The sequence below is a fragment of the Leucoraja erinacea genome, chromosome 19 (genome assembly GCF_028641065.1).
Source record: "Leucoraja erinacea ecotype New England chromosome 19, Leri_hhj_1, whole genome shotgun sequence".
Lineage (NCBI taxonomy): Eukaryota > Metazoa > Chordata > Chondrichthyes > Rajiformes > Rajidae > Leucoraja > Leucoraja erinaceus.
The window spans coordinates 33,667,364-33,691,794 of NC_073395.1; the positions used below are offsets into that span (position 1 = coordinate 33,667,364).

Consider the following 24,431-nt stretch of genomic DNA (forward strand, 5'->3'; position numbering starts at 1 on the left):
TAATGACAGAGAAGATTCATACACACAGAGACTTTTCCCAGTGTCGATATTAAGAGGCAGTGAGAGATTACACACACAGACTTCCCAGTGTCGAGAGAGAGAGAGATGCCTGAGGATGTGGATGACAGAGCTAGAGGACAGAGAGAGACTCCAGTGTGAACACTAGGAGCTAGACACAAAAGGCAGCCTCAGGAGAGAAGGAGGGAGAGAGAAGGGAGAGAGAGAGAGAGGGAGAGAGGGAGAGAGAGAGAGAGAGAGAGAGAGAGAGAGAGAGAGAGAGAGAGAGAGAGAGAGAGAGAGAGAGAGAGAGAGAGAGAGAGAGAGAGAGAGAGAGAGAGAGAGAGAGAGAGAGAGAAACATTTTGTCGACAGAGATTTTAAAGACAAAATATACAAAGCCGCAAAATGCAGAGCTTATAGGAAATACCCAGTAGATTACAGGATTGAGTTGCGATGCTAAAAAATGAATAATTTGCATTTATGTAGTGCAATTCACTTCCTTTTCAGAAAGTGTTAAAGCAGTCAGTAACTAAACAATAACCTTGAAGAATTAAAAAACAGCAAATGCTGAAACCCCTCCTCCAGTCCAGAGTTCACATTTTGAGTTGAAGACCCTTATGAGAGTGGTTATTGATGGAAGAAATGAGGCATCCAAACTGAGAACTAGTTCCCATAAACACAAATGTGTTAATGGTGAAATAATCCGTGATGGTAATAACGACGGAGAGGCAAATATTGGCCACGACACCGGGAAGAACATCCCTGTTCTTCTTCAAACATATCCCATGTGATATTTTACATCCACCTGAGAGAGAATGGGAGCCTCAGTATAATTTCCAATATAGATTAGCTCCCATGCTTAGGTTTAATTGTTACCATTCAATGCCCCAGTTTAGGTTTAAATAGAAGACAATGCACAGGTCATTGGGAATTACAAAGCAGGCAACATTTTGGTGTAGGGAGGAAGTACAGATGCTGGTTTAAACCAAAGACGGATGCAAAAGGCTGGAGTAAATCAGCGGGACAGGCAGCATCTCTGGAGACAAAGAATAGGTGATGTTTCGGGTCGAGGCCTTTTTCAGACTTGGTTGTGTGAAGTAAATTTAAAGAACACTTGATTAAGGCTTCGACGGTTTATCTCTGTTATCTGAGCCTCGGGATTGTGCTTTTGACTTTACTTATGGAAGTTGTAAATTCCTGGCATTCAGATCAGCCTCGGATCATTCTAGAAAGGGACTTGTGAACAAGATTCATTTTGCGATATGAAGAGAAGAAATGCTGATCGTGTAACAGATTGAAGAGCACTCTTCCACATTACAATAATGAGTTATTCAGTAACGTATACAGGCACTGTTACGAATACAAATGGTTTGCTTTTGCTTGTAGACTCATCTTGTTTCTACAATGACCATCACTCATCTGTATCCACTGGAGCATTTTCAAGATATGCCAAAGAAGACGACTTGTCTCATCTATTACTGTATATACTTCACAATAGACAACAAAGTGAGGTATTTTACTGAAACCTTAAAATCTCTGACTGGCATATTCCTGTCAATTATCAGTTGAATCATAGCTGTCCATTGAGGTTTTATGATATTTAGTTTAGTTTAGTTCAGTTTAGAGATACAGTGCAGAAACAGGCCCTTTGGCTCACCAAGTCCGCACCGACCAGTGATCCCCCCATATTAATACTTGGGACAATTTACAATTTACACTTATACTCACCAATTAACCTACATCTGTACATAGAAACATAGACACATAGAAAATAGGTGCAGGAGTAGGCCATTCGGCCCTTCGAGCCTGCACCGCCATTCAATATGATCATGGCTGATCATCCAACTCAGTATCCTGTCCCTCCCTTCTCTCCATACCCCCTGATCCCTTTAGCCACAAGGGCCACATCTAACTCCCTCTTAAATATAGCCAATGAACTGGCCTCAACTATCTTCTGTGGCAGAGAATTCCACAGATTCACCACTCTCTGTGTAAAAAATGGTTTTCTTGAAGTGTGGGAGGAAACCGAAGATCTCGGAGAAAACCCACGCAGTGCCGCCCCCAGAATTTGGTGCAAAGATGAATACAAACTTAAGTATTCATATCTAGATAGAATTCCCATTACTTCAACAGTTAAATTACAACTTCAAATCTATCATTTATTTACCAGTTATTGGCTTATTCATCATGACTATAACAATCAAGCAATTTAAAAAAAGCTTTTTATAGCGTTAATAGTTTAAAAATGGAGAATGGTCTATTGTTGGCTAATCAGGCTACTACCGACAGGCTACTTTAATGTCTGGCACCTGTCCCAGTTGTTCTACTCTGTACTCAATGAAAGTATCAAAACATGAGCGATAGGTGCAGCACAAGCATAACGCGATACCAAGAGCACAACACAGCAGATGCGGGAAATCTGAAAAGTAAAAAGAAAATTGTGAAAACGCTCAGCTGGTCATGAAGGAGGGAAGTGAGACCCATGGATCAACACAATTGATGGAAAGGACACAGTGAAATTAAATTGAATGGCAGGCAAAACGTGTAGGAAGGGGCTGTCGATGCTGGTTTAAACCGAAGATTGGCACAAAAAGCTGGAGTAACTCAGCGGGTTAGACATATTCAATTCAATTCAATTCAATTCAACTTTAATGTATTCGCACAAATACAAGTATCAGTACAACGAAATGCAGTTTTGCGTCAGTCCGTAGTAGTTGTACATAAAGAAAACCAAAAAAAAAAAAAAAAAAATAGAAAGAGGGAAGATACAGAATAATCAGGAAATACAGAATAATTAAACAAAGGGGGACGGAGGGACCAGAGAAATCTATCATCGGGACTCCGAGTTCAGCAGTGTGATTGTGTTGTTGTAGAAGCTGTTCCTCATCCTACTAGTACGTGCCCTGAGGCTCCTGTACCGCCTCCCTGATGGGAGGAGGGCAAACAGTCCATGGTTGGGGTGTGAGGGGTCTTTGATGATCTTCCCAGCCCGTCTCAGACACCGTTTTCGGTGGAGGGCATCCATGGCAGGGAGCGGGGCACCGATGATGTGCTGCGCGGTTTTCACCACCCGTTGTAGTGCCTTCCTGTCCGCAGCAGTGCAGCTGCTGTACCATACCGTGAAGCAGGTGGTCAGGATACTCTCTATGGTATCACTTACCTTTGGGAGTTTTCAGTTTCCTGTTCTATGTATCTTCAGGGACTTCTCAGCATTTTAATGTTTTTTTGGCCATTTTCTACTGAGAGGAAAATTCTATTTCCCTCGTTTTTGTTTCAACCCTATTACGTGAGGCAACGTAAGAACATGAGAAAAAGACTTGCAGTAAATACAAAAGGGGATTCAATAAGATTTGCTTGCCGTGTTTGGGGAGAGATGGGCGGGATCAGAAACCAAGAAGGAAATGTAGAAGCCATGGCTGAGGAACTAAGTGAGGACTTTACATCCATCTTCACCAGGGAGAAAGAGTTCCACAATGGAAGGTGTCAATGGAACCCCTTCAGGGTTTCGGCCCGAAACGTCGCCTATTTCCTTCGCTCCATAGATGCTGCTGCACCCGCTGAGTTTCTCCAGCAATTTTGGTTACCTTCGATTTTCCACCATCTGCAGTTTCTTCTTGAATACTACAAAAGCTAAATCACCTAATCCAAATGGGATGCAAAATGGTTCATAATAACAATATAATAATCTTATTTATATAGCACATTTTTAGTCAACTTGCATTGACCCCAAAGTGCTTCACATAATTACATTACATTTGCACACAGGCAAAGGTGGGTGAAGTGTCTTGCCCCAAGGACACAACAACAGTATGCACTCCAAGCGGGATTCGAACCGGCTACCTTCCGGTCGCCAGCCGAACACTTAGCCCATTGCACCATCTGTCATCCCACGTCTCATATAGGGGAAGATGGTGGAGGTGAGTACTCTCACTACATTTATGAAGCATTTGAACAAGCAAATGGCAAAGACATAGTAGGCTATAGACCAAGTGTCAGTCTGAAGAGGGGTCTCGACCAGAAACATCACCTGTTCCTTTTCTCCAGCTGAGTTACTTAAGCTTTTTGTGTCTATCTCCGATCAAGTGTCGGTAACTGGAATTAAAAAGATAATATATTTTCCAGCTTTCTTTCCCCTACCATAATCAGTCCGAAGAATTCAGTCCCGACTAAAAAACGTCACTTAGCCATTCCTTCCACAGTTGTTGCCTGACCTGCTGTGTTACTCCAGCACTTTGTGTTTTAGACAAGATCTGGCATTCATTGCTTCCTTCCAATATAGATAGGTCTTTGATGGTCAGCATGCTCATGGTGGGCTGAAGGGACTGTTTCAATGCTGTATGACTCTACAATTTTATGAAGCAAGGATTGAAAGATCAGAGGCCCTAGTCATAATCTTTCAAACATCTATTGATTCAGGTGGTGGTCGACAACTGGAAAATTGCAAATGTTACGCATTTGTTAATAAAGGCATAATGATAAACCCACTAACTACAGAGCAGTCAGTTTAACCTCAGGGGCAGGGAATGCTCTTGAAACAATAATCAACGACTGAATTAGCAGTGATTTGGACAAAAGTGGATTGATTAGAGAAAGCCAGCATGGATATGTTAAAAGCAAATGGTGCCAAACTAACTTGATTTTGATCATGAGGTAACAGAGGCGGGTGTTGATGGAATTGCAGTTGACATGGGCTTCCATAAACTATTGATGAGGTGGTGTGTGTTATCAAGATCGAAGGATGTAGAAGAAAAGGAGCTGTAACTGAATAGATAGGAAATTGACTAAAAAAAGTTTCTAAATCTTCAGATGACACAGAACACGGAACTTCAGTGAACCATGGGGATGGTGGGAGGAAACCTTTAGCTGTACTGGTGGACTGTGGAGGTAGGACGCAGATTATATTTAAATTGAGTACATTTGTTTGAAAGTTAATGTGAGGAAGGCAACATAAACCAAAGGGCACAACTTGAAAAGGGCACAGCAGAGAGACCAGGGATTAGATGTTGAACTTGGCAGGGCAAGTGGAGAAAGTTAGTTAAAGAAAAAGTAGATGCGATGCTGGGTTTTATCAATAGAATGATAAAGTATTACACAAAGGAAGTCATAATGAACCTTCAGAAAGCGATGATTTGGGCACAGCAACTGGAGTACTGGGTGCCACACCTTTACAAAACTGCAGAGGTTGCAGGAGGAAGTAACTAAATAGTGGCTTCAGGGCAGAGAGAAGAGTAAATAGAGTAAAGATAGAGTAAATAATTGCAAACTGTTCCCATTGTTGGAGGGATGCAGCAGCAGAGCTCACAGAATGAAGGTGAAAGAACCAAAGGTTTTATGAGGGAAAAGATTGTAACACAGTGAGTGGGTCGAAATTGGACTGCACACCAAGTATTTTATAAGAGTGACATCAAATAGGCGGTCACGGTGGCGCAGCGGTGCAGTTGATGCCTTACTACAGCGAATGTAGCGCCGGAGACCCGGGTTCAATCCCGACTACGAGTGTTGTCTGTACGGAGTTTGTACGTTCTCCCCGTGATCTGCGTGGGGTTTCTCCGAGACCTTCAGTTTCCTCCCGCACTCCAAACACGTACAGGTTTGTAGGTTAATTGGCTTGGTAAATGTAAACATTGTCCCTAGTGGGTGTAGGATAGTGTTAATATGCGGGGATCGCTGGTCGGCCGAAGGGCCTGTTTCCGCGCGGTATCTCTAAACTAAACTAAAAAACAAATTAAAATGGAGCAGGTTAATTATCCAAAAGGATAGAATTGCATGGATAAGGGGATGGGGTGAATGACAATAGGCAATAGACAATAGGTGCAGGAGTAGGCCATTCGGCCCTTCGAGCCATTCAATGTGATTATGGCTGATCATCCCCAATCAGTACCCCGTTCGTGCCTTCTCCCCATATCCCCTATCTTTAAGAGCCCTATCTAGCTCTCTCTTGAAAGCATCCAGAGAACCTGCCTCCACCGCCCTCTGAGGCTAAGTAGATGAGTGGGGCTAAGTAGATGGCTTTTCCATTGGGTCCATACAGACTATATTGAATTGTTTTGAGTGGAAATATCCAGCAAACAGGATCTTTGGTCCATCGAGTCCACTCATCACCTATTCACGCTAGATTCAAGATTCAAGAGAGTTTATTGTCATGTGTCCCAGATAGGACAATTAAATTCTTACTTTGCTTCAGCACAACGGAATATAGAAGGCATGAATACAGAACAGATCAGTGTGTCCATATACCGTTGTATAAATATATACACACATGAATAAATAAAACAGATAAAGTGCAAATAAACTGATAATGGGCTATTAATGTTCAGAGTTTTCTTTGAGTTCAATAGTCTGATGGCTGTGGGGAAGTAGCTGTTTCTGAACCTGGACATTGCAGTCTTCAGGCTCCTGTACCTTCTAACTGAAGGTAGCGGGGAGATGAGTGCGTGGCCAAGATGGTGTGGGCCCTTGATGATGCTTCCAGCCTTTTTGAGGCAGCGACTGCGATGGATCCCCTCGATGGAAGGAAGGTCAGAGCCGATGATGGACTGGGCAGTGTTTACTACTTTTTGTAGTCTTTTTCGCTCCTGGGCACTCGTTGCTGAACCAAGCCACGATGCAACCGGTCAGCATGCTCTCCACTGTGCACCTGTAGAAGTTAGAGAGAGTCCTAGCTTTTACCTTTCATTTAAAGCTTGTATCCCTTGAACCACCTGCCAATGAGAGCAGCTTTTATTGGTTAACTCTGCTTAAAGCAGTGACCACATTACACATCTTGCACACCTACAACTTTCACGTCCACTTTTCGTATCCACTAGGGCCAATTTATAGAGGCAAATTTACCTACAACCTTCAAGACTTTTTAATGTGGGACGAAGCCAGAGTACTTTCATTCATTGTTCTTTATCTCTCTACATCATTGTCTATATCTCTCATCCCTATCTAGTCTGAAGAAGGGTCTCGACCCAAAATGTCCTTCTCTCCCATTCCTTCTCTCCAGGGATGCTGCCTGTCCCGCTGAATTCCTCCAGATTTTTGTGTCTATTTTCTACCCGGAGGAAACCCACACTGTCGCAGGGAGAAGGTGCAAACTCCACGTTGACAGCACCCAAGATCAGGATCGAACTGGAACCTCAGGCACTGCGAGGCAGCAGCTACACCACTGTAACAGGTCAAATGGTCTCTTATCGTTCTGTAACCATTCTGTGGCTATGCGAGATTAATTACTATTTGCTTAGACTAAACTTAGAAACATTCTTTCACAGCTGCAGTATTACATCCATTCCTGCTCACTGTTTTGGAACGATATGAAGATCCCAGAGAGAATGATGAAAAACATTACTGAATTGGTTTTAGGATGAAGATTTCAGCCACAAGGTTGGACTGGATAAGCTTGTTTTTTTCCGGTTGGAGCAAAGGAAATTGAGGGGAAAACTAATCGAGGTGTGCAAGATGTTTAATGTGGTCACTGCTTTAAGTAATGTTGATCAATAAAAGCTGTTCTCATTGGCATGTGGTTCAAGGGATACAAGCTTTAAACGAAAGATAAAAGGTATGGTTGGGATGTGTGGGGTTTTATTTTATGTGTAGAATGTTAATGATCTGGAATTCACTGACTATAATGGTGCAGGAAACAGAGTCAAACTTGGACTTTCAATAGGAAATTGGATAGCTGTTGAATAAAATCAAATGAAAGAGCCACAGGAAAATCACAGAGCAATGAATATCCATACAGTGCTGGTATGGATTCAAAGTGTTGAATGGTCTTCTAAGCTGCAACAATTCCACAAATCAACCTTTAATTTCTTTAAATTTGGTTACTGAGATACACAGTGTTGTTTGTTCCAAGCACACCATATGTAGATGGCGACGACAGAAGAACAGCCTCCCTCAAGGAAGTGTTCTGGCACCGATCCTGTACAACATCTATGCCAATAACCAGCCAACTGACTTGGTAACAAAGTGCTTCAGCTATGCTGATGATCTCTTTATAACAGCACAGGGCACACAGTTCCAAGGTATGGAGACAACGCTGACAGAGGTGTTCACCGGTTTATCTTCAAACTATGAGGAAAACCAGCTGCGTGCCAACCCATCAAAAACACAGGTCGAGGGAGGAGGTATCGTTTTTGGAGGTATCTGCTGTTCTAGATGTGGACGTATATGTAAGCGAGATCAAGTGCAGACTGGACGATCATTTCACTGATCATCTTTGCTCAGTTTACCTTGGTCCACGCGATCTCCCGATTCCCAAACACTTTAGCTTCCCGTCCCATTCCCTTACTGACCTTTCTGTCCTGGGCCTCCTCCATTGTCAGAGTGAGGCGAAACACAGATTGGACGACCAGCATCTCATATTTTGCTTGGCCTGCTTACAACCCATCAGTATGAATATTAATTTCTCTAACTTCAAGTAACCCTTGCATTCCCTGTCCCTCCGTCCCTCCCCACCCTTGTCATCCTACTAGTTTCACTGTTGTACCACTTAGTTTCACTTCTTAGCTTCACCCGTTACCACCTTCTCCACAGCCAACAATGAACCATTGTGGGCTCCACCTCTCCTCGATCATCATTGTTGGCTTTGATTTGGCCTATTGCATACCTTTCATTCATTTGTTTTTTGTACCTCTTCGTATCTCCAATTTCCCACTCCCCTGACTCTCAGTCTGAAGAAGGGTCCCTATTTCTTTTGTCCAAAGATGCTGCCTGACCCGCTGAATTACTCTAGCATTTTGTGTCTATCTTTAGCAATGTTACAAAATTTTGAGATTTTAAAAATCAAGTCTGCAATTTATCCCATCAGATAAAGCATAAAAAGAAGTTTAATTTGACACCTAATTCACTTTCATATCTTCAGTATTAAAAAAGTTATAGCCATTTTCATACTCGGAAATTAGCATCTTGTTCCCTATTGCTTTTCCATTGACTTAACACAAAAGCTGTGATCAAGGACAGTCAAAAGCCCATAACTTTCTTAAAAATTATGAGAACACAAAGACATTTTCAGTTATTATAGATTACCAGATGCAACTAAATTTAAAGTAGCTCTTTCTTCCCAATAACCCTTTCTAGTTTAAGTTCTCCCTCCACCACCTCCAGTTTAAGTTCCATTTGGAATATTTTGGAGGACCAAGAAACCAAGAACCAAGAACCAAGAAGAATTGAAGCTAATTACATAATTCAATTACTAGATCTAAACATTTATCCATCATTTCTTAAGAAAATATTAACATTTTTAAATAGCCTAAGTGTTCAAATAACATACACACAAGAATTCACAATATAACATGATTTTTTAATCTCATTTTCATGGATTTATAGGCCAAATGGAAGGAATTTAATATTCAATACCTGTAAATTAATGGCCATTTAAATCATCTTGCAAGTGGGATTTTCTGGAACGCGATCATTTGGAACGTTGCGGTTATGGTGAATTTAAACCCCATATCAGCAGGGGAAAATACTGCCAGTTCGTATGGGGAATCTTCCTGAATCTTACTATCTTCGGTGTAAACCAGCATCTGCAGTTTCTCCTACACATAAAATTTGGAAAGTTCGGCTTCAGTTATACAAGGCATTTGTGAAACCCCATCTAGAATATCATGTATATTATTGGTCTCTCCATTTAAGGAAGAATGCTAATGTTATTGCAAGCAGTTCACAGAGGGTTTAACTACAATAATACCTTGGATTAAACAGGTTGTCTTACTTTGGCCAGATCTCACACGTAACCATTGATATGTAGAAGTGTGAACAGTGACTTGACTGAAATGCGCTTGATATAAGTGGACAGAATGGTTACTGAGAGAACCTCAAACAAGGGGGGAGGAGGGGCGGGGGTGGGGGGAGGAGGGGGGTGGTTAAAAATAAAGTATCATTAATTTAAGATACATGGAGTGAAATTTGTTCTCTTGGAGGTGTGTAAGTATTTGGAGCTGTCGTCCTCAAAGGGGAGTGGAAATAGAGAACTTGAATATTTTTCCAATCAGGAGCAGTAAGATTTTTGATAAACAAGGGTTGAAGGGTTACCATGGAGATATGGGAATATGATCACATCAGCCATGATCTTGTTAAATGACGGAGCAGATTCAAGACTCCAAGTGGCCTACCCTTGTTCCTGGTTTGTATGTTCGTAACTTAAACTTATTTTACCCCAAAATACTTTTCTTTCCAATTTTACCACGAGGCTTTATCAGCAGCACAGCGACTGACATTTTTGCAAAGAATCGAAACCAAAAGTGCAAACATTGGTCTGCCTTTTTTCTGTCTCAGACAGCTGTCAGAAATGGAATGTTTGTATTTCCAAATGCCTCATCCTGTCTTACAGGTGTGAATAATTATCTTATTATTTCTAATTGTTGACAGAATAATATGATTTTTCTTAGATGGAACTCAAAACAAAATTTTCAAGAGCCTAATCATTCTGATCTATTAATTTTCAGTCACTTGCACACATGCAGTCTATTTATGAAAAGGTCTTCATGTGAACTTTACCTCAATAAAACGTTAAAAATGTGTCCTTAAACTTTTTGCCAAATAGTATTAAACTTACTGGACAAATGGTTTGGAAATAGTACATTGCAGAACAGCTGAATGTTGGTGGGAGGTTTCAGTAACTTCATGATAGGCTTACACATGCCCTTTCATTATAAATGTGGACCCAGGAATTTATATCCTGAAACAATGAACATAACACGTGGAGTGTGGCAACAGTGAGTAAATGCTCGTATGTAGTTGTGCACAAACATACAGTTCTTTTATATATTGAAGAGCATGAAAACATGATCAAGGACACTGATCATTCGTTTTCTCCCCTCTCCCATAATGCAGAAGATATAAATGTTTGTAACATGCACAACCAGATTCAGAAACAGCTTCTTCCCAGCTGCTATCAGACTACTGAATAGACTTCTCATAAGCTACGGGTGTAGTCCCAATCTCCCAAACCTACCTCATTACCGTCCTTACACTTTTAAAAACTCTCCACTTTTGCTCTGGCTGCAACATCACGAAGGTCTATATTCTGCACTCTGGTTATTTTTCTTTTTGGATTGGTATGATCTGATGGGATAGCATGGAAAGTCAAAGCTTTCCGCTTTATCTCAGTACATGTGACAATAATCAAACCAACGCCACGACCAAAATGCATGAGATTTATAAAGCCAATTCTCCTCATTGAACGTGATCTCAAAAACACTCTATCATTTTGCATCTGCTACACCAAGATATACAGGACATGAACCAACACATCTGCTACAGATCTATTCCCCGTAGAAACTAGGTCAAGCAATATCTCCAGTCTGAAGAAGGATTTCGACCTGAAACGTCACCCATTCCTTTTCTCTAGAAATGCTCCTGACCCGCTGAGTTACTCTAGTTTTTTGTGTTCAAATAGGTCTAGGTTTCAAAGTTTCAAGCAAGCCTCGTCTCAATCTTTTCCCGAAAAGTCTCTTGCTGGAATGTTTATCTCCAGAATGAATGGGAAATTCTTCAGCTTCTGTCATTTACACTCCGTAACCAAGATCACCCAACTCTTCATGACAAATTTACAGTATGTTGACGGTGTTTGTGCATGTGCACAAAGATGACCACAAACTCATGTTAAATCAGCCATGAAAATGTGTCGAAGGTGGGGCCTCAAACCACTGGCAAAGTCTCTTCAAAGTCCTCCAAATCCATTAACCGGGTATTTGAATGAGTACCAGTGTCAAGAGAGTTAAGAGTGTTTTATTGTCATATGTCCTGAAACGGAACAATGAAATTCTTACTTTACAGTAGCACTGCAGATAGTACATCATACTCAATACACACCATATCAAACAATGAAAAGAAGTTCAATATGTAAAAACAAACAACCAATATAATGCAAAGACAAAAACAAACCCCCAAGTCCCCAGTGCAATTAAGGCTGTTCACAGTTCGGAGTTTAGTTGTAGTTCTTAATGTTCAATAGCCTGATGGTTGTTGGGAAGAAGTTGCTCCTGAACCTGGATGTTCCAATTTTTCAGGCTCCCATACCTTATTCCGATGGCATGAGTGAAATCAGAGTGTGGTCAGGGTGGTGTGGGGTCCCCAACAATGCTGACTGTCTTTTTGAGGCTGTGCATCCTATAGATCAGTTTGATGGTGGAGTGGTCAGTACCTGTGATGGACCGAGCTGCGTTCACCAGCTTTTGCAATACGCTTTGTTCCTGGGCATTCGAGTTGCTGAACCAGGCCCTGATGCAACCAGTCAATATGGTCTCTACCGTACACTGTAACAGTTCAAGAACGTACTCCTTCGACATACCAAATATCATCAATTCAATCTCCTAAGCATTGATGCGGTTTCTTTGTGAATGCATCAATATGCTGGGTCCTGGACAGATCTTCAGAGATATGCATGCCCAGTAACTTTAAAATTTTCACTCTCTCCACCACAGACCCATCGATGAAGATGGGTTTGTGGATCCTCTGCCTTCCTCTTCTAAAATCAACAATCAGTTTCTTAGTTTTACTAACTTGAGAGCAAGGATGTTGCTCTGGCACCATTGGGTAAGGCAATCGATCTCCCTCCTATACCCTATACTCTGACTCATCATCATCACCGGTCACGGTGGCTCAGCGGTAGAGTTGCTGCCTTACAGCGAATGCAGCGCCGGAGATCAGGGTTCGATCCCGACTATGGGTGCTGTCTGTAGGGAGTTTGTACGTTCTTCCCGTGACCTGCATGGGTTTTCTCTTCGGTTTCCTCCCATGCTCCAAAGACGTACAGGTTTGTAGGTTTATTGGCTTGGTAAATGTAAAAATTGTCCCTAGTGGGTGTAGGATAGTGTTAATGTGCGGGGATCGCTGGTCGATGCGGACCCAGTGGGCCAAAGGGCTTGTTTCCAAGCTGAATCTCTAAACTAAACTAAATACCAGCATGATGGAGTTGTGGGTGAATTTAGAGATGGAGTTGGAACTGTGTCATGGATATAGAGCGAGTAGAGCAGGGGGCTGAGCACACGGTCTTGAAGTGCTCCTGTGCTGTTGGTTCGTGAGAAGGAGGTTTTGCAGCCAATTCGATCTCTCTGTGGCCAACATTCACAGCTTCTGGGTTGTGATCACATTAAACCAACTACAATGAGGAAGTCAATATGTCTGCATGGCTGACTCCCAGCTCCTGAAACAAGCACTTGGCTCCAAGCTCTGTCATGATTAGATATTTCCTGGATATTGACAAAAAGCTTGAAAGACATTCTCTCAAAAACATTTAGCATTCTCTCCATCTCATGGGAATCACTGCTACATAATTCTCAAAGTGCAGAAGGAATATATGGGAGAATATTCACTGAGTCTCAATGATGACACTTTAATAGCACTAACGTCAAAGCACCAACGCCAACCTGAAGAAGGGTTTCGGCCCGAAACGTCACCTATTTCCTTCGCTCCATAGATGCTGCTGCATCCGCTGAGTTTCTCCAGCATTTTTGTGTACCTTCGATTTTCCAGCATCTGCAGTTCCTTCTTAAACACAAACATCAACCGGTGTGCACAGACTGTGCATCTTACACGGCATTCACTGTCTGTCTCAGATCACACAGAATCAATGGGAAAACAAATCAACCTTCCTTCTGAGGGGCTGATTAAGAATGAGGCAACAAAACTGAGACAGATTCAAAATATCATAGTTGCTGTACCAGAAAAAACTAAATGTTGTATTCAATGAATTGAGAGCATGAATAACTAATTTAGAACAATGTCAAATGATAGAAATTCATTGTAGTATATATAAAAAAATGTTGTGAAATTAGTTATGAACTTTCTTATATTTACCTACTCCCAGTGGCCTGGCTAGTATTTATCCCTCAATCACCATTGCAAAGAATCTTTTGCATGAAATGTTAATTCTGTTTTTCCACAATTGCTTCTTAACCTGCGTCTGCCGGTGTTTTCTGTATTTTTTAATCACAAGGCAGATTATCTGGTCATTATTAAATTGTTCTGTTTGGGAGCTTGCTGTTTGCTAATTAGCAAAGATTTCTTCCACAGAAACGTTTTATTAAAGTGTTATCAGGCTAAAAATCCATCGGGTGAGAATGAAATGCTCGGAGAAGGAGAAAGGGGTGCAGTGCACAGGCCTTGAACCTGGTGAGATGCAGGAGGAGCACGGCCAAGACTAACCCCACAGAGCCCAGTCCTCCCCACACACTAGAGTCTCACAACCCCTGCAGAGTAGTTTTTAAGAGGGCTGATCCGTGGGCGGTTGCTGCTGGGACGCAAGTCGGGGTCCGGTCAACCCTGGCTGGGTTGCCTGGGCGAGGGTGTCTGATGTTGTGAGACCCGAAACACCCGATGACCCCAGGTCACATCACTGAGGATGTGTCCCAGCGCATCTAGAATATGTATATTTTTCACACTTTCACATTTATCAGCTGCAATAATTTGCAAATAGCAAGGGGTATATTCCTTCACTGGATGGTTGCAGGTTACATGAAATAATGTTTTTTTAAACGTCTAAAGCTACCATTAAACCATATCATAAACCATATATATATATATATTTCACGGCACATTCATCGGTACACTGCAGTCCATTACTTTCATTCAGAGATGTGGCTGATTTCGTTGAGAGGATATGCTGCAGAAACAGCAGAGTTGTGTTCTGGATTTGGGAAGGCAGACGGAAAGGATCAGGAATGTCAAAGTAGAGGGAAGGTGGAGGGAAGGAGGTGACGTGGAGACCAGATATCCCAAGTGATGAAAAGTGCGGACAGATTCCCTCCCCACCCGCACCTCCAAAATTGGAGTGGGTTAGTTGATCCCATCCAGTGCAATACTGGCCTCACATTGCAGCATCCACCTTATAAAGTGCCGAATCAGAACGTTAGTATATTTACCACTGGGTTATTGAGGAATGCGTTTTCATAAATGTGGAATAAAATTGACTATAAGATAATTATACAACAATGTTCAGGACTGGTAACTTATATATCCGCCCTAATACTTCCAACTATACCGAGAAATGTTATCTGTTTCACACTGTTTTATTTATGACACAAGTGTAACCTATGTTATATTGTAGCCAGCTCCCAGCAGGGATTTCACATCACTTGCAGTTAGAATCTGACATCTTTGTGTTGAGTGAACATAAAATGACTTGTCACTGACATGAACTGTGCAGTAGAAGTGCACTCGAACTCTGTTGGAGTCAGTGCACAAGTATAAATTCTGCACTTTTCAATTGTTCATTGACAGAAAATATAATTTTAACAACATTTATTAATAGTCTATTAACTCATAATATTTGTTAAAAAATATAATTACATGGTGATGGTTTGAAAGTTATTTTTTACTGTTTCTTTAATTCATCCACCCAACTGGTATGATTTTGCTCTTTCAAAACAGAGGCAGTGTTCTGCTTAATCCATTTAACTTTATTTGTGTTTGACCGAAAAGACATTCTAGCTTGCTGTCACTACCCATCACAGACAGGAAATAGGATGATCCAGAAGTTACATAATTTCCACCAGTATACAGATAAGATGTGGGTATCAGTCTAATGGATTGTGCATTATCAGTAAAGTGTGGTATGTCAGCGATATAGACTCGGTCATATCAAACACAATCTGTTAAATAGATTGTCACCAATTAGCATTCATTGTTGAAGGCAATGGGTGCAATTCCCTACATGTACAGCACAACCAAAGAAACATCAGTCTTTATTAGAGTATGTTATTAGAGTGCATGTTACTCTTGCAAAAAAAACCTTTTTCACAGCTAGTATGCAATTAACAGTTGAACAGTTGAAGAAACAACTAAATTGCTAACAGTAAAAGGCACAGAGTTTTCTAAAAGATTTTTCCATCTCATCACTGTGATGATTCAGATTTAAGGGAATATAGCTCAACAGATATTTTAATATAACTCCACAGAAGTGGATATAAACACAAAATGCTGGAGTAACTCAGCAGGACAGGCAGCATCTGTGGGTGACTTTTTGGGTCGAAAACCCTTCTTCAGAAGTGGAGGCAAAATGGAGCACAAAAATGGGTGCCTTTCCCACAGTCATTATTTACTGTTGTTTAAAAATACTTAGCTAGAAACAGTATGCTTTTATTGATTTGCTTTTCCTCATCTCATATTTATCACCAGCCCTCGAACTGTGGGAATTTTTAAAGTAGCATCTCCAAATCATACTTTTATCTTCCGTATTGCTGTATTTTGATGTCGCCCTGTAATCATTTCAATTGTACCATTAAATTTAGCAGTTAAGACAATGGGATTATTTTAAGACTGAAGCACTATATTTGCTGCCTGATTTTTCAGTGGCTCTGACTTTATTGCAGATTTACAAATCATTATTCAAAAGATCTTCATTAAAATTAACTTTGTAACAAGTTTGGAGAAATATTTTAGCCTAAAGCGGTCATGAAGATTACTGTGAGAAGAAAATGGAAGAATACACTGTATTGCTTGCAAAGGCTTCCAATTGTTTATGAAACAAAAATTGGAAAATGAAAGATTGAATTAAGGATTCACAAACTTTCTTGTTTTAAAAGAAATGTATACATGTCTTATCTGACAGTTTTTTTATTTCTTAGCAATTTTACTTAGTTTCATACAAACAGTAAAAATAATTTTAAAAAATCAGAGCAAATGTTTTGATGTAATTAACCAAGAGCATTGCAAATAAACTGAAGAATATATGTCCTGTGAATGTACTAATTGATAATATCCATGTAAAAAGATTGTTCCCATGTAAAGTCCATCCAATTGAATCACATTATAGAAAGTCAACGTGGAAAGGGACTAAACTTTGTCAATTGTTTTATTCCATCATCTTGTCAAACAGACTCCAATATTCCTTCAGAGTTGTTTCCTCACAAATCATGTTTGTCTATGTAAAAGAATATTTTGTTTTTTTTTAAGATATCTGAAAATGTGGTCAAATGCTTTTCATTGTTTCTCTTTGCTTCTTGTTTTTGTTCCTGAAAACCAATATTGTTTCAAAATAATGGGAGAAATTATCCACAAAACTGCTCTCTGTAGACAGATGGGAAGCAATTGAGTACCAGATATATGCTTGCAGTTCTAAGCCCTGAGGTCTGCAGTTGTATTAGCAAGTCAATGTAACAAGTTCTGCATTTTCATTACATAAACCCCCCCAAGTGTTGTTCTTTAAAAGCCAAGATGCTTCAGGACGAAGGTCGGGAGGGTGAAAACAACTTCACTACAAGTTGAAAGAAGAAATGAAGGAGGTGAGGAAATTCATAACCAAAGAGTTTTGTTTGCAGGTGTTTGAAAATCAGAAGGGCTACATTATGCAAGATGATTTTAGGAAGACAATTTAGAGGTGCAACACCAATTGCTCATGATGGAATTGAGGAAGAAGCATTTTAGACAAGAGATAGAAAAGTAAAGTGGAATACATACCAAGAAGTTACAAAGGCACTGATACATTGAAATAAATTGTAAATACTGAGAAGCTTGCAATCAATGTACCCAAATAAGTAGAATGACGTGGATGGCTTACTTTAGGAGGAATTTGGATTTGTATACAGTGATTCTTGAGAAATCTCAATAAAATTAAACCTGTATTTAAATGGGGATATCAGTGAGCGAACTCTCAGTATTAAAATTATTAACCTAGTTTCCAAATACCTCCTGTGCCTTGCTCCTTTCCTTCTTCGTTATGTCTTCCTTCCTTCCATATCATACTGTATCTGCACACATACAGTTCTGATATTTTGGACATCCACAAATATAACAATCCACCATGTTCCTCGATTACTTTATCCCTAATTGTTGGAAACCCTTCACAAAATTATTTTGCCAAACTATTTATTGTACCCTTTTTAGGAAGCTTTTTAAAACTGCTCTATGACAAGGATTCCGGTCAACTGCCTTCATATCTACTGATGCTGCTCAGAAACATTTTTTTCTGTGAATAACGCAAGATGATTTTGATAACTCATCGGTAAACATAACTGGAAGTAGCGGTTTGATGAGAATTCCAATGACATTACGAAGAAAGTAAATTAGGGTAAATTATAATGTTGAGAGGGACATTTGCAGTCAATGTGAGGTTGAAGGTGTGTAACAAGTCAATTTAAAAGCATTTCCTTAGGTTCAGCCTAAGTCAGCAGCTGGAGTAGGTAAACAGAAGTAGCCCACAGGTTTGGGAGAGAATTGAAGGAAATAACGGTCATTTACCTGTTTTGTCAAGAAAGTTATTGATTATCCATAACTTTCATGTCTATTAAACATTTGTGTAGCAGGAGTAACAGTCATAGAATTTAGTTTATCAAACCAATATACCTACTATAGGAAGAAGTGCAACAGTGCATTCGTCACATGAAACATCTTTCTCTCTTTTCATTTACAGAACAAAATTACATGCGGTTATTGTCAAGTCGATCATCCTCAGTGCAATGTTACATTTGGAAACATGTTCCCATTGATTATGAGCTCAAACCAGATAGCATCAAATTAACATCTTACCACACATCTTTCACCCTGAAAATTGACTGGAGATTGTGAGCTTTTTGTTACACCAAGTTTTTTTAATATTCTTGTTGATATATTGTAGTGTGTCTATTCTGATCATGCACACCGTTCGCCAATGTGAACTTGCACTCCTAACCAATTATGAAATAATATGTTGTACCATTGGCATCCATAACTTAAAATTGACACAAAGCCAAATGCAGCACCTACAGGGAACAGAGAATCAGTCTATGAAGAAAACGAATCTGTCTTCCATGGGCAATTTATTTACACAGGAGAAATGCACGTTAAAACCATGCTCCAATGCAATTATTCTGCTACATGCTTGATAGCAATAGATTTATAAAACAGGAAACATTTATTCTACTATTATTTTATTTTTCTAAATTTCAGAATTATGACAATGCATACTTTGTTTGAAATAAAGGAATTCAATTGACTTGTTAAAAAAAACAAGCTTGGGCCAAAAAACCGGCTTCCCCAATTTCTATTCAGTTAACATAAATATTCACTTAAATGCAACTGACCTTACTACTATGGCTAATTATAAAGGGCAGATTTTGCTGCAGAAGATGATGTGCGTAGCGGCACAAAAAGCTACACCTAAAGGCAAGCATATAGGTAAACTGATGTAGATGGTGATGTTTTTTGTGAAAATATAAAACTCGAAAATCTTTCGAGGTGCGCATCTAATTAAAAGCGACATTGTGGGTTAACAATTCATTTTTGGGGGGTATTTCTCCAGTCAATTTCACATTCACAAATCGCACCCCCTCTTTAACAAAAAACTGTCGCTGCTGGAGTCTTTTTCCTCTTTCTCTCCACAAAGTTCCGAATAGATGATTAAGAAACTGAAACTCTCAAAACAACAAGAGCATTATTAGACATACTGAGGTTTTTGTCCACAGCCTTTCCTCCAGGGACTCTGAAAAAATTTCTTTGTAGCAATATATTATGATTTTAAAAACATACCACGTGGAGCCATTTTCTGCAAAGGAAGCCGAAGCGCATTGAAGCAATGGCGTATTATGGTCCTTGATGGTTTTAACATACATTTGATTCTGCAAAGTGGCAGTATTTGCTTCTGATTGCGATTATGCGTTCTAATTCAATTCAGAAATATGCAAGTATATAAAACGCTCATCAATGATAAAATGGCATGGTAAAGTTAGCATATTAAAATTACTTTGTTCCGCATTGCTGTCAATTTCGCACCAACCCACGGCGAAATTACATTCTTTTTTTTTAAAAAAGGACACATACTATGAAAGGATAATCTGAATCGAACAGGGCGCATGAAAGGCGATAGGGGGAAACTTTAATGAAACGAATTTGCTCTTAAATGAAACGTTCCTGTGTTTAAATTAAACGGTCTGCATAACAATGAAGGAGGCATTACAGCAAACTGAATCAAGTGTTTCGCAAAGCGAGAGAGTGTTCAACATGGGTTTGTTTACGAACAAACAAGGTGGTTGACAGTGCAAACAAAAAGTTCAGAGTTACAAATTCTATCTGAGCGACAATTTTCTTTTACACGTTCCCGGGTCCCCCTCCCTCCCTCATTCTTGGTTTATGTTTCTAGAATGTCCCATTGTGCTTTGTGTAAATCGATGTATGTATGGCTGGTTTCTTTTGTTCATCCCTCGGGTTGTTTAGCCATCAGATCTAATAAATCGTTTTAAAGTAGCATTCTTCCAAATAAAAACAAGCGTACTTGAAACTTAAAAAAAAAACAAAGTGCCCAATGTCTTCCAGACCACACTCCCTCGAAATTATCTGTAGATTTGCGACCTATCGTGTATTCTGTTTACATATGAATTTGTAGAATAATGGTAAATGCGAAAAAGCTATAAACTGTGGCGTCTTTCTTTGTTTCTTCCATTAAGTATAACTTGTTCCAGGTCACCAGCGTGCTTTGAAGACTTGGGGGCTCCCATTACACTACCAGCTGAGAAGCGAAGACTTTGTGAATGAATGAGGCTTGATTGATAAAAAAAAACGTGACTTTGGTTTTGGATTAACACAAAAACACAAGGGTTGCAAACTTTGATAAAGGAAAGGGGTTATTAAAAATATACATGGCGATTGCACTTTGTTCTTCACGAGACAATATTAACACAGTTCGAAGACTGATAAGCAATGGCGAACTTTCTGTGGTGGCGGGGTTGGGGAGGGGGTGGGAATGCTTTCTCCTGGAAAGGAGGGGGGGGGGGGGGGGGGGGCGGAGGGGCACCTTTCAGTGACTATGCGTGTGGCATGCTATGCCTCCATATAATCCTTTCCACTGCTGCACCGCCTGTTTGCTGACATTTCCTCGGCGGCCCTACAGAGCTAAAAGACAGGAAATAAACATATTTAATGTGACAGGACAATCCACCATCGCTGTCATAAATAGAACCAGCAACCATCACGCTCGTTAACACGCCCAAGTAAATGTTTTAAAGCTGTGGGTACAACGGCTCCTCCCAGCTACCCCAAATTAAAATCGAATTGTCAATTTCGGTCATATTAAAAGCAATCGACTGCCAAACGACAGGGAACCAGGACCATCAGTATTCTGAACAAAAACACATTCCCCACAATGCGGATATAATAAATTAAAAGAGTATTGTGACTGAGGTGAGAAGTTCCTACAATTGCAAGGGGACATTTGTAGTGGTGAAAATAGGCAAACGTGAACGGAAATTTCACTACTCAATTTACTTAAAGGTTCTGAAATCCCTATTGCCTAACTGAGCTCAATAATGTTCTCATGTATGTGGCGGCTATGGACACCAGTCTTATTTCTGACTATCCATTGTCGGGTCCCCTAACATTACATGCCAGAGGTACAATCGGTCTTCTCTTAGGAACTTGTGTTATTTAGCACTTCCTGCAGTAATTTATGGCAATGGCTATTGATTAGTTTTTTTTCGAGCGTGATCATTTCATTCGCTTCAAGCGCTGACGCCATGTAGTCTGCAGGGGGTGGAGTCTAAAGCCGACGGGCGGCCAGCTTCTTGGGGGTCCTGGTACTGCCCTTTTTTATGAATGAAGTGCATCTGCGAATGAGAGGACCGCATGTGTGTGTGTGTGTGTAAGTGGGGGAGATTTCACCCTGCATTCCATTTCACCCTACCTCGTTTTTTTTTTAAAAGGTGTCCTGTTTGAAACTTTATTTTTAAAAAACACAATGTTTTAATTTGTGAGTTTTATTTTCCCTGCACTTTCAATCAGTGCGTAGACTGTCACATTACTGTAAATGTTATTCATTCCTCTCCCGACGAGGCACAGAAAAAAAATTCTTGATCTCCCCCCTCCCCACACCACCAACAACTTCCCTCCCCATTGTGTACAAGACAGAGGACAGGGAGAAATCCAAATTCCTTGTTCTGAACTGACTCGGCGATCGTGGGAAACTGCCTGCACGTAAAGCAGCGAATTCTTTGTCACTGTTGTTCTTCTGTAATTGATCTCACTTCATATCGTCGAGCGGCGCACATCAAAGTCGGGCACGGCTGTTGGAGGTCGAGAAGGCACATGCGGCTTGAAGTCGCAGAGCACCGCGTCTGGAGAAGGCTAAAGATGCTCTCCTCGTGTATATATATATATATATATATATATATATAATAGCTGTGTGTATCTGTGCGTGTGTGTGTGAGAGAGAGAGAGAGAGCGTTGCACAGGTTAAAATTATCCACCCAACCGGCAACCAGTCAACAATAAAAGCGAAGTTCACCTTTAAAAAGTGTGCATTGCCAAGGTTATCGGAAACACTGCTTTATTGTGCAATGCGATTTGCAATTTGCCTTTACACAAATGGTTTAATTGAATGACTGGGGTGAAACACCAGCCCCCCCGCACCCGGTGCCCTTTGTACAGCGAGCCGCCAATCTGCGCGCTGTCGCTGTGGTGGCCGCTCTATTGCAGCGGGGAGGGGAACCTCCAGGAAAACTGGAAACCTGTCTACGTTTTCCTTTTTTTCTGGGTCAAAAAAAAAGTGAAGTTAGAAGTTCTCCTCCCTCGGAATGCGCTGTGTTGATGGGACGGGGGTGTATTTAAATAACCTGCTGGAGTTCAGCCATTCAGCAGAAGCTTTGTTACAGAGTGCCCGAGGCCGGGACACGTGAGGCATCGCGCTCTCCCCCCCCCCCCCCCCCCCCCCCCCAGTCTCGGTGAAGGTTTCATCTGGATCTTGTCCAAGCTGAGCGCTGGGCTTTTTTCCCCCCTCTGGCCCTGCCTCTTGCCCCCTCCCCTTCTCTCATTCTCAACCCCTCCCTCCCCTCCTTTTTCCACCCACGAGGAAAGGTGCTTTTTTTTTTACCCATTCTCCTTTCGTGGGCAGGACAGGAATAATAGCCCCGAGTAACTCTTTCCCCTTTCACTGAAACTCCTGTATTAGCGACTGCTGGGCTCTGTCCTCCCCCACCCCCTTTCGTTTATTAGTTTACGGTGCATAAAGTATGATCATTATTGTCACACTTGGCAGGAAACTGCGGTGCCCCGACTTCAGCCTGTGCCGTCCCAGAAGATCATAACTGGTCCCGTTCACACTCTAAATTCCCATTAAATTACAACACCAGTAACAGCAAGCGGCGGTACCCACTGCATCTTTGTTAGCATCCTGCAATTAGTCGCTCTAGCTTTCTTTCTCTTCTCCCGTCAGCTTCTCTCCTCTCTTTCTCTCTTTTTTTTTGCCTCCTCATTGCATTCAACACCAGGGCGGCCGGTGTTAACTGTTCCTTCTTGTGGCAACCTGTTGAGGAAGAGCCACAAGCCGCAATGAGCACACGAGGTGAAGGACCCAGCCAGTCCACGTCTGCCCCGGAACAACCTGCAGAGCCACCGCAGAAGAGAGGTCGGGGAAGACCCAAGAAACAGCAGCAAGTCAGTATAGCGCTGTTTTTATTTATTATTCTCTTTTCCACCGAAAGGACCCACGGAGTGGGTGGGAATAGAGCCGAGGATTAGTTTAAAGGCGGTTTTCGTTGTATGCACGGTTATAAGTTGCCACCCTTTCCTGATTTCGCTCTTTAGATTCGGTTGCGTTTTAGAGGTTTCGAAAGTTTGCCCGGGAGCCTGCGTGGGGGATATGTGGCTTTTTTTTCCCCCCAGAGTTTTTTTTTCGTGCAAAGGCAGTTTAGGAAGCGCTGACCTTTGTGTGACTGCGGCGTTAACTCGGCCCGCCACCGATATCAGTAATAATGGCAAAGGGTGGGCAATAAAGTGAACGGGGGACGTTTGTCGGAGTTTACCTGTTGCATATTCACGACTTCTCGGTCTTCTGTAACATTCCGGAAAGGCCGGCAGCTTTGTTTTTGTTGTTCAAGTATCACCCATTTAAAAAAAAGTGATCTGAAAATCCCGCCTAATTTGATGTCTTGTGGGACACAGTCAGACACTCGCCCTCCCGGTCGCGCTCCCTGCCTCTCGCTCTCTCTCCTCTCGCTCTCTACGTGACTGCCACAAAAGGTTTCCTTTCCTCAAGTTTGGTGAAAGGTCTTCCTCGATCTTCTGCTGCTTGGGAACTGTGACACCATTTCAGCGCGAGAAAGTATATAATTACCATTTCCTCCACATTGCTGCCACTTTCAGGACCGCAGTAATGGACCTTATTTCATGCAAATACATTGTTTCCAGACCTCTGTTTTGAGCGCGGCACTTTATGAAGGCGCATTCTCTAATTTGCTGATACACCGCACTATGCAAACGAAATACTTGCTTTTGTGACAAGGGGCAATATTTCAATGCCAGTACCAACTGGCTAAATGTGTCCATCTTGTTTTTCTTCTCATTTCCAGCTCTGGTCATGTTGTATTCTAAGGCAGGACGTCCTGTAAGGATCGGTTTATTTGATAATCTGGTCTGTGCCCGGATCATGAAGCAGTCAAATGTCTGCTTGGACTTGACACGTTCTCTTTTCATTAAATCCCCCCGTGTTGTTAAACGCTGCTTGCCGGTACGGGTTTGCGGCATCTTTTCCCATGTTGTGAG

At 41.2% G+C, this 24,431-nt stretch overlaps 1 protein-coding gene and 1 long non-coding RNA gene across 3 annotated transcripts in view; one reads left to right on the forward strand and one right to left on the reverse strand.

Annotated features, from left to right (window-relative positions):
* Positions 1-360: 360 nt before the first annotated feature.
* Positions 361-23,991, reverse strand: LOC129706471 (uncharacterized). 2 transcript variants are annotated; one of them, XR_008725062.1, is made up of 4 exons: positions 23,693-23,991; positions 19,431-20,438; positions 9,339-9,508; positions 361-6,636 (listed from the first exon to the last, which is right to left on the reverse strand). It is a non-coding gene; the product is annotated as an uncharacterized LOC129706471 (long non-coding RNA). The 2 variants fall into 2 exon arrangements; XR_008725061.1 differs by lacking the exon at positions 361-6,636 and having other exon boundaries at positions 9,262-9,508.
* hmga2 (high mobility group AT-hook 2) overlaps positions 22,723-24,431 on the forward strand; it is a 138,324-nt gene continuing 136,615 nt past the window's right edge. The window contains exon 1 of the mRNA XM_055650794.1: positions 22,723-23,324. Coding sequence (XP_055506769.1) covers positions 23,220-23,324 — 105 coding nt within the window. The 5' untranslated portion in view covers positions 22,723-23,219. The remainder of the gene's footprint in view (positions 23,325-24,431) is intronic.